The sequence below is a fragment of the Ostrinia furnacalis genome, unplaced genomic scaffold, assembly GCF_004193835.3.
Source record: "Ostrinia furnacalis isolate ACB-3 unplaced genomic scaffold, ASM419383v2 OfSCF6103, whole genome shotgun sequence".
NCBI classification, from domain to species: Eukaryota; Metazoa; Arthropoda; class Insecta; order Lepidoptera; family Crambidae; genus Ostrinia; species Ostrinia furnacalis.
In genome coordinates, this window is record NW_021136342.1 from 29,692 (window position 1) to 40,299 (window position 10,608).

Genomic DNA, 10,608 nt, shown 5'->3' on the forward strand with positions numbered 1-10,608 from the left:
TTGAGAAGTGACTAGAAGTTGGGTTAATCTGAGTAGAAAAATCTTGAGCTGTGTGGTGTACAGTGTACCTACATGTGTGTGTGTGTGTGGTTTATTATAGTTAATAAATAAAAGAGTTGCTTCAGATTTAATTTTATATTATTAAAAAAAGCTAGTTACATAGTAGTAATTATACTTATTATAAATTAATTGCTTCATAAATCAGCACCTGGCGCGATGAGGGATTCTGTGGAAGAAAAGAGATCAGTTTTAGTATATTACTTAAAATAACAAAACAGATGAGAAGCAGAAGTATTATTTCAGAGAGAGAGAAAAAAACTAAATCTTCATCCTATTGGTACAAATAACTTATGTATGTGTAAAAAAAGATATATTTATTTCATGTCAGAGCCCATGAAATTAATAAATCAAACAGAAAAAAATTAAGTAGCTTGCTTACACGTAAATTGATCGGGCTATGCGTCGTCGGAGATGGCGTGGGTGACGTGTCAACTCGGAAGTCGCGTCAGCGACGGCGGCTCGATCAATGTGTCGGCGGAGGAGCCTCGGACGTCGCATCTGAGGTGTACGGTTGGGCGTCGCCTCATCTGGAGCCACGTGTGATTCAGTGCAACCACGGAGCGGGCATTCCGCTCCGTACTTGCACTGACGGTGCTCCAGATTGCACACGTCGCCGAAGCGGTACTCAGGGAATTCTTTGCAATTCCCCTTCTTTCCCGGTAGGGGCACATTTTCTGTGGGCAAAAAGACAATAGTAAAAAATTTCGGTTAAGGTAATAGAAAAAAAAAATGAAAGTGGATAGAGTAAAATAAGTACCTTTTTGGAATTCGTCCAACCGCAGGTGCAATAACGCCTCCGTCAATCTTTGGCTGAAGCCAATTAACTTTCCTTCATCTGGCCGAGCCGGAACAGCTGCTACTGAAGCTACGGCGGTAGCTTGAGTAATGTCTCTATCGCCACTAATCTCCTCGGAATAAATTTGGGTGGCTGACATGTTGGCAATAAAATTCAACGTGAACTTGAACTGAATAATTTTACCCGAACCCGTCGTTAAGGGCTCATTACGGTATTTGGATTAGCGATGAACGTAACAAAGCGCACGAGCCAATCAGGACACGCGCAGCGCGTCCGACAGAGAGCGCGATAGTGCGGAGGGTAATGAATGCGGGGGATGAAATAGCAATAGAGCTAAGAGATAGATATAGTTTAAGACAATGGCTAAAGTGCACGTGCCTAAGATTGCGTGACACTAGAAACGAGTAGGAAGATTAGGATTTGTATCCTATACATGTATGAAAATAATAGTGTTTGAGTTAATAGTAAGTACCTATTAATTTGAATAAACACAACACATCATTATTTCAACCACGGGAAGCATTACTGCTACTAAAAGCTGTGGTCCCAATATTCTTCCCTGCGGTACCCCAATGGGAACCGGATGCATGTCGCTATCTATCCGGACAATTTGCTTACGGTCAATGAGGTAGCTCCTGAACCACTATAATAATATAACCTCCTAAATCATAGAAGTATAGGAATTGATACGGTGTCGAAGGCCTTGGCGAGGTCCAGAAACACGGCCAGACAATGACAATTTGTATCATACCTTGACACACAAGAAATGTCATCTGCTTCTGCAGGTGAACAGCATCCTCCGTGTATCGGCCCTTCCTGAAACTATATTGACGGTTCCTCAACAGGTTGTATAACTATAAAGTCAAGGTAGCTTGACAAATGGTTATAAAGTCCATACCGAACGGAGAGTATGGCAGAAGAGAACACATGCGCTGCGGGTCAGAGATTAACCCGTCTTTAACAGCTCATTAGGAACCTGAAAATGACGAATTCACCGAAGCGCACGAGCCAATCAGGGCACGCGCAGCACGTGCGACAGAGNAATAGCTACATGAAGTCGTGACTTAATCCACTGGGCAGGGGACTGACGGCTGTCGCGCCTGCAGTTGGCGCCGGTATGATGCGAAAATCTGTGAAAGAAAAGAAAAGGGCGTTCGTTACTGAAAATAATGATGCAGATGAACGGCAAAACTAAATAATTGCAGTGAGAGCTTCGGCTTTGGTACTAGATCTTAACGATGGATTAAATGAATACATACTTCATGTATGAAGCTCACGCCGTGCATCTGCAGAGGAGACGCGGGTTTCGCGTCAGTCTCACGAATACAAGTGTGTGTACACTTTAAAATTATCACTCCACGGGATTTTACAACAAAACTTTTATAACGGTAAATAAGATATTTCCCGACGTTTCAACTCGGTAGCAAGAGTCATGGTCGCGGGCAGACTGAAGAGATGCGGCGTCGTCAGCTCCGGCGCGATTAATTTTCTTCACCCACCCGCATTTGCACATTTTTTTCGTTAGTGGTACAGTCAGTCCGACAAACTACACTAATAGTGTCTGTATGCAAGTCTGTACACTTACATACGTGTGGAGTCAGGAGGAGTACCTACCTATCTACTTTCTGTTACTATGTTTTAAATAAAACATTATAATTATGTGCAGTTTCAATCCTATTTTTAGTAAAATTAATTTAGTCACTTCTCAACTTTGTGACTAGAATTTATGTTATTGATGAAGTTGGGTTAATCTGAGTAGAAAAATGTTGAGCTGTGTGGTGTACGATGTACCTACATGTGTGTGTGGTTCATTATAGTTAATAAATAAAAGAATTGCTTCAGATTCAATTTTATATTCTTAAGGATAACTAGTTACATAGTAGTAATAATAATAGTAGAAAAACTAGTAATAGTACATAGTATAAATTAATTGCTTCATAAATCAGCACCTGGCGCGATGAGGGATTCTGTGGAAGAGAAGAAAACAGTTTTAGTATACGTAACGTACGTTTAAGTAAACAGTATATTACTTAAATTAAACAAAACAGATGAGAGGAAGAAGTATTATTTCAGAGAGAGCTTGAACGTTAAAACTAAATCCTCATCCTATTGGTAAAAATCACTTAAGTGTGTGTAAAAAAAAATATTTCAGGCCAGAGCCCATAGGATTTCAATAATAATTAGATTAAATCAAACAAAATAAGAAGAGAGAAGTAGTGTAATGCTTACACGTAAATTGAACGGGCTATGCGTCGTCGGAGATGGCGTGGGTGACGTGTCAACTCGGAAGTCGCGTCAGCGACGGCGGCTCGATCAATGTGTCGGCGGAGGAGCCTCGGACGTCGCATCTGAGGTGTACGGTTGGGCGTCGCCTCGTCTGGAGCCACGTGTGATTCAGTGCAACCACGGAGCGGGCATTCCACTCCGTACTTGCACTGACGATGCTCCAGATTGCACACGTCGCCGAAGCGGTACTCAGGGAATTCTTTGCAATTCCCCTTCTTTCCCGGTAGGGGCACATTTTCTGTGGGCAAAAAGACAATAGTAAAAAATGTCGGTTAAGGTAATAGAAAAAAATAAATTAAAGTGGATAGAGTAAAATAAGTACCTTTTTGGAATTCGTCCAACCGCAGGTGCAATAACGCCTCCGTCAATCTTTGGCTGAAGCCAATTAGCTTTCCTTCATCTGGACGAGCCGGAACAGCTGCTACTGAAGCTACGGCGGTAGCTTGAGTAATGTCTCCATCGCCACTAATCTCCTCGGAATAAACTTGGGTGGCTGACATGTTGGCAATGAAATTCAACGTGAACTTGAACTGAATAATTTTACCCGAACCCGTCGTTAAGGGCTCATTATGGTATTTGGATTAGCGATGAACGTAACAAAGCGCACGAGCCAATCAGGACACGCGCAGCGCGTGCGACAGAGAGCGCGATAGTGCGGAGGGTAATGAATGCGCGGGATGAAATAGCAATAGAGCTAAGAGATAGATATAGTTTAAGACAATGGCTAAAGTGCACGTGCCTAAGATTGCGTGACACTAGAAACGAGTAGGAAGATTAGGATTTGTATCTTATACATGTATGAAAATAATAGTGTTTGAGTTAATAGTAGGTACCTATTAATTTTAATAAACACAACACATCATCATTTCAACCACGGGAAGCATTACTGCTACTAAAAGCTGTGGTCCCAATATTCTTCCCTGCGGTACCCCAATGGGAACCGGATGCATGTCGCTATCTATCCGGAAAATTTGCTTACGGTCAATGAGGTAGCTCCTGAACCACCTTATAGGTCTCTCCCTTGATCCCGTAATTTTCAAGTTAGCCTAGAAGTAGGTATAGGTATTGAATTGATACTTTGTCGAAGGCCTTGGCGAGGTCCAGAAACACACCTAGACAGTGTCAATTTGTATCATAGGTACCTTGACACACCAGAAATGTCATCTGCTTCTGCAGATGAACAGCATCCTCCGTGTATAGGCCCTACCTGACAGTGACAGTGCCAGTTCCTCAATAGGTTCTATAACTATAAAGTCAAGGTAGCTTGACAAATGGTTAATAAAGTCCATGCCGAACGGAAAGTATGGCAGAACAGAACACACGCGATGCCGGTAGCAACTTGAGTTGCACCATCAGTGGGCTGAGTGTGAGTTTGCGCGTTTAAAAAATGTAAAAAAAAATATCATTTCAACCACGAGAAGCATTAGGTAGTGCTACTAAGCAGCTGTGGTCCCAATATGCTTCCCTGCGGTACCCCGATGGGAACCGGATGCATGTCGCTGGTGATCCCATCTATCCAGACAATTTGCTTACGGTCACTAAGGTAGCTCCTGTACCACCTTATAGGTCTCTCCCTTGATTCCGTGATTTTCCAATTTGCCTGGATAGAAGTATAGGAATTGATACGGTGTCGAAGGCCTTGGCGAGATCCAGAAACACACCTAGACAGTGACAATTTGTATCATAGGTACCTTGACACACCAGAAATGTCATCTGCTTCTGCAGATGAACGGAGAGTATGGCAGAAGAGAATACATGCGCTGCGGGTCAGAGATTTTGATCTCTAATGCTTGGAAAGAGATTAGAGAGAGAGAGCTAAAAGATTGAGATAGTGAAAGTGTTATTGTGGTGAAAAACTCTGAGCAAATAATTGAACACATATTCAGGGAGTAAGGTAAGTATTGTCATTGATTAATTTATGTGGATCAGAATTTTGAGACGATAATTAATTTAAGAATAAAACAATTAAAGGTTACAATTAAATTTTATATTCTTATGAATTTCTTACTAACTAACTAAGCTATGTACATTATTTATGTATAAATAAACGCTACTTAAGTCGTATCACACGGCAGGGGACTGGCGGCTGTCGCACTCGCAGTTGGCGCTGGTATAATCCGAAAATCTGTAGAAGAAAAGAAAAGGCATTTAGTTACTGAAAATAGAAATGCAGATGAACAACAAAACTAATAATTGCAGCGAAAGCTTTGATACTAGATCTTAACGAAGGATTAAACGAAGACAAAAATGTGTACACTTACGTATGGATGGAGCTCAGGCGTTGAATCTGCGGAGAAGCCGCGGGTCTCGCGTCAGTCTCAGAGGCTGAGGCATCGCGTTGGGGGCCGCCTGTGCGTAGGGGAAGCCGTGACGCGGGCATTCAGCGCCGAACAGGCACGGACGGTACGGCACAACACGGGCAGCACCATCGGCTTTCTCCCCATCGCCACAAATACGTTCCTTCGATAATTCTATAGAATTATCCTGGGATGCTGACATGATGGCGTTTCTAAGGTTTTGTTTAGGAGCTTCACTCTGATAAATCAACGTGAAATGAATAAGCTTTACCCGAACCCGTCTTTATCAGCTCATTAGGAACCTGAACGAGTGACGAATTCACCGAAGCGCACGAGCCAATCTTGGCACGCGCAGCGCGTGCGACAGAGAGCGCGATAGAGCTGGGGGTAGTGAATGCTGGGAAAGAGATAGCTGATAGAAAGATGCTAGCTATAGAGCTAAGAGATAATGAAAGACAAACTGTTAATAATGTAAAAACTCTGCAAAAAATATTGGTTTAAAATGTAGGTACTGTCCTTACTAACCAACTAGCTATGTGCAATAAATAAACATTCGCTACTTATGTAAGTCGAGCCTGAACACACTGGGCAGGGGACTGATGGCGACGACGACCTACAAACATTATAATAAACGGTCAGAGCGAGACAGAAGGAGAAGAACAAATATCTATTTCACACTACATAAATATAAATAAGATGATGGGTACACAAATTATCGATACTCAATTTAGAATGAGATAGCCTGAACGCGATGGAGGTCTGTTGTGGACGCCCTCTGCCCCATCTAGGGGACATAGGACCATAAGTCAAGTAAGTCAAGACTAAGGTCATTTTCCACAGAACGAAGCTAAAAACTAAATTCAGACAATATAAAAGTTGAAATATTGAGGCTTTTGATCGAATATTAATTCTATATTTTTATGACTGAGATTTTTCAAATCGGACTCGAGATTATCGCGATCAAGTAAAAACACTTTTCAGCTGTTTAATCCTACTAATATTATACATGCGAGTTTGTGTGGATGTCTGGATGTTTGTTACTCTTTCACGTAAAAGCTACTGAACGGATTTTGATGAAACTTTACAGTATTATTGTTTATAACCCGCAATAACATTTAACAATAAATTATCACGATATGTGACAAATTAAATTTTAAAGGGAAAAAGTTACGTATTGGGATGTTACGACAATGCAGTAAGTACCTATAATACTTATTGTCAGCTGATAATCAAATAAAATATGCCTTTCCTAGCACTAAACTCACATTAAACATTAAAATCACATCATGTGCTAAGAATCTTGTTGGAAATGTATTTGATAAGTCAGCCCTTAAAATAAAACAAGTGAATAAAATTCATTTTTATATTCTAAAAAATCCTTACATTAAGTAATATAATATGCTAAAATCTAATCTAAATACATATTATATAATCTACGCCGGGTGCCGCCAGTGAGAAGGCGGCAAGTCGGCATGGTAGAAGTTGCATTCCAGCTTATTGAGGCACGCTGCGCCGTAGCGGCAGGCCTTGGGATGGAAGAACCCACACGTGGGATTGCTGCACGAGGGGTAATACTTGCACATGCCAGGAGTGGGCGCGGCGATCGCCTTGTACGCTGCGGAAAAAAACGATACGTTAGTTTATTTTGTAAACATAAATAGAGATCACTAGGAAGAATTTAGAAAGAAAAATGTTATTTAAAAATAAGACATTACGGGGATGAAAATTTCTATTAGGAACAAATTACTATTTTGTTAAAAAAGAGGCGACCATAAAGGAAACATACTAGAGTTAATAGAATAAAATGGACGATGTCAAATGTTACGGCATTACTTACATAGGGTGGGCTTAGGTGTCGCCGGTGGGGATAACGGCGGGGACGGTTGCGGCGAGGCCTCGTCCATGTCCATGGACGAAGGCGCTTGAGCCGGCGGGGCCGATTGTGCCGCCGGGGTCCCGTGTTCGTACATACAACGGGGTCGTATGCACGCGGCCCCGTATTTGCACCGTGGGTGCTGGTACGCACACACGGCGCGGAAGCGACACCGTGGGAACATACTGCAATACACCGGCTTGCCGGCCGCTGTGTATACTGTAGACAAGAAAACATTTTACACTTCTGTTCTAAAAGTATTAAAGAAAAAAACAAAGGAAAAACTAAATAAATATTAAAAATAATGCTATAAAAATTGTTGGTATATAATGTAAAGAAGGAACGGAAATAGCATTAAAAAATTTGCTTACCCTTCGGGAATACACTCGGTTTTTTCCCAGAATGTTTCGCCTTTGCCACACCGTGGCGTAACTGGAAACTATCTGAAAACAATAATTTTACAGAATTAATAATAGAAAGTACGATATTTATGAGAAAAATAGAAATACCTTTATTTAAGAACAAAAAGTTAATCCGGGAGTCGAACCACGAATGTAAATCACTTAAAAATATAAAATAAAATATCCTTGGACACTTTACACTGGGCTTCTAGTCCCAAACTAAGCAAAGCTTGTACTATGGGTACTAGACAACGGATATAAACATACTTAAATACTTTTTTTTTTGTAAATACATACTTATTATACATAGAAAACACCCAGTCCGATACAAACAAATATGTTGATGCACACAAATGTTTGTACTGTGCGGGAATCGAACCCGCTACCTCCGGAATAGTAGTCCGTTTCGAACCACTACACCAAACGGCCGACCAAAATATTATAAGACTAGCAAATAAACTATTCACTTCTCAAGTTAATATTTTTTCTAGCAAATGAATTCTATAAATAAAACAAAATAAAAATATTGCAATATAAACTTACATTTGTATACGGATTTATGCATCGCAGCTGTCTTCTTCGTTTGCGCTTATTAAATATCACTACTGAGTCTCACGAAACAATATGAACTGAATAAATTTAACCCCATCCCGTGTATTTATGCGCTAATAGGGGTACCTGGATTAGTGACGAGTGCGTTAATGTAAGTGCGACAGAGACCGAAAGAGTGCTTAGAGTAGGAAACGCTAAGAAAGAGAAAGATAGAGCTAAGAGATAGTTAATGACAAAGAGAGTGGAACAGAGACAGGGATAATTGTTAGAGTAGTGAACGCTACGAAAGAGATAACTATAGAGTTGAGAGATAGAGATAGTTAAAGAAAAAGTGCAAATGTGAAAACTGAACAAGTATTCTTTCTTTGGGATGAATATTGATGCGTGTTTGTATTAGATTCAGATCAGTAAGAAATGTCAACGCTTTTCTTCATAATCGTCATGACCATTTTCAATCATAACGATTTCCTTTATAATTTGAATATATGATTAATAAGTAGTTTTAAGATGTTACAACAATGCAGTAAGTACCTATAGTACTTATTGTCAGCTGATAATCAAATGTAACATGCCTTTCCTAGAACTAAACTCACATTAAACATTAAAATCACATCATGTGCTAAGAATCTTGTATGTGTTAGAATCTTGTAGGAAATGTATTTGATAAGTCAGCCCTTAAAATAAAACAAGTGAATAAAATTCATTTTTATATTCTAAAAAATCCTTACATTAAGTAATATAATATGCTAAAATCTAATCTAAATACATATTATATAATCTACGCCGGGTGCCGCCAGTGAGAAGGCGGCAAGTCGGCATGGTAGAAGTTGCATTCCAGCTTATTGAGGCACGCTGCGCCGTAGCGGCAGGCCTTGGGATGGAAGAACCCACACGTGGGATTTCTGCACGAGGGGTAATACTTGCACATGCCAGGAGTGGGCGCGGCGATCGCCTTGTACGCTGCGGAAAACAACGATACGTTAGTTTATTTTGTAAACATAAATAGAGATCACTAGGAAGAATTTAGAAAGAAAAATGTTATTTAAAAATAAGACATTACGGGGATGAAAATTTCTATTAGGAACAAATTACTATTTTGTTAAAAAAGAGGCGACCATAAAGGAAACATACTAGAGTTAATAGAATAAAATGGACGATGTCAAATGTTACGGCATTACTTACATAGGGTGGGCTTAGGTGTCGCCGGTGGGGATAACGGCGGGGACGGTTGCGGCGAGGCCTCGTCCATGTCCATGGACGAAGGCGCTTGAGCCGGCGGGGCCGATTGTGCCGCCGGGGTCCCGTGTTCGTACATACAACGGGGTCGTATGCACGCGGCCCCGTATTTGCACCGTGGGTGCTGGTACGCACACACGGCGCGGAAGCGACACCGTGGGAACGTACTGCAATACACCGGCTTGCCGGCCGCTGTGTATACTGTAGACAAGACCTTAAACCGTCAGCCCACCTTAAAAACATGAAAGAATACAACTGTTGGTCTATTTGTACTTATAATATTTAAAGAATTATCCTCCAACTCCTAAGCATTAAGGAGTTTTACCTTCTATCATCAGCTCATCAATATGAGATGATGATTTCCAGGAGCAAATATATGAATGACTTAAGAAAAAGTTTGAAAAACGATATACGTGCCTATAAAATTTGAGGGTTGCTCTCGATTTCCCTAGGATCCCATCATCAGATCCTGACTTGGTGACAATGGGACCACCTCAGAAGTGTACCCTATCGAACAAAAAAAGAATTTTGAAAATCGGTTCATAATTGGCGCAGTTATCGCGTAACAAACAAAGAAAAAAAAAAAAAAAAAAAAACATACGGGTCGAATTGAGAACCTCCTCCTTTTTTTGAAGTCGGTTGAAAAAGTGCAAATGTGAAAACTGAGCAAGTATTCTTTCTTTGGGATGAATATTGATGCGTGTTTGTATTAGATTCAGATCAGTAAGAAATGTCAACGCTTTTCTTCATAATCGTCATGACCATTTTCAATCATAACGATTTCCTTTATAATTTGAATATATGATTAATAAAGTATTTTGAGTACCTAGTAACTTACTAAAAATTATAACCCATTTGGTTTCACATTACTATGTAACGTATACGTTACATTAACATTTTATTTTAAATATTTAGATACATCGGACAGTTTCAATCAAAGGAAAAAGTCACGTTTTGGGATGTTACGACAATGCAGTAAGTACCTATAGTACTTATTGTCAGCTGATAATCAAATGTAACATGCCTTTCCTAGCACTAAACTCACATTAAACATTAAAATCACATCATGTGCTAAGAATCTTGTTGGAAATGTATTTGATCTGTCAG

General features: G+C 40.3%; 4 protein-coding genes across 5 annotated transcripts; all 4 read right to left on the reverse strand.

Moving 5' to 3' along the window:
• Nucleotides 1–433: 433 nt before the first annotated feature.
• LOC114362007 (uncharacterized) lies at nt 434–1,253 on the reverse strand. 2 transcript variants are annotated; one of them, XM_028317246.1, is made up of 3 exons: nt 818–1,253; nt 646–734; nt 434–600 (listed from the first exon to the last, which is right to left on the reverse strand). In XM_028317246.1, exons 1-3 carry the CDS (start codon nt 993–995, stop codon nt 436–438), a joined length of 432 nt encoding a protein of 143 aa, XP_028173047.1. In that variant the 5' UTR covers nt 996–1,253; the 3' UTR covers nt 434–435. The 2 variants fall into 2 exon arrangements, with proteins under 2 accessions (XP_028173047.1, XP_028173046.1); XM_028317245.1 differs by having other exon boundaries at nt 434–734; nt 818–1,243.
• Nucleotides 1,254–2,693: 1,440 nt separating this feature from the next.
• On the reverse strand, nt 2,694–3,841 carry LOC114362006 (uncharacterized). Its single transcript, XM_028317244.1, has 3 exons — nt 3,465–3,841; nt 3,086–3,380; nt 2,694–2,823 (listed from the first exon to the last, which is right to left on the reverse strand). Exons 1-3 carry the CDS (start codon nt 3,640–3,642, stop codon nt 2,799–2,801), a joined length of 498 nt encoding a protein of 165 aa, XP_028173045.1. The 5' UTR covers nt 3,643–3,841; the 3' UTR covers nt 2,694–2,798.
• A 2,947-nt stretch (nt 3,842–6,788) lies between these two features.
• Nucleotides 6,789–8,685, reverse strand: LOC114362004 (zinc finger CCCH domain-containing protein 14-like). Its single transcript, XM_028317239.1, has 4 exons — nt 8,257–8,685; nt 7,684–7,755; nt 7,277–7,531; nt 6,789–7,054 (listed from the first exon to the last, which is right to left on the reverse strand). The coding sequence occupies exons 1-4, from the start codon at nt 8,276–8,278 to the stop codon at nt 6,873–6,875; spliced, it is 531 nt and encodes a 176-aa protein (XP_028173040.1). The 5' UTR covers nt 8,279–8,685; the 3' UTR covers nt 6,789–6,872.
• Nucleotides 8,686–8,959: 274 nt separating this feature from the next.
• Nucleotides 8,960–10,276, reverse strand: LOC114362002 (zinc finger CCCH domain-containing protein 14-like). The gene is made up of 3 exons (XM_028317235.1): nt 10,240–10,276; nt 9,448–9,702; nt 8,960–9,225 (listed from the first exon to the last, which is right to left on the reverse strand). Exons 1-3 carry the CDS (start codon nt 10,274–10,276, stop codon nt 9,044–9,046), a joined length of 474 nt encoding a protein of 157 aa, XP_028173036.1. The 3' UTR covers nt 8,960–9,043.
• Between the last annotated feature and the right edge of the window lie 332 nt (nt 10,277–10,608).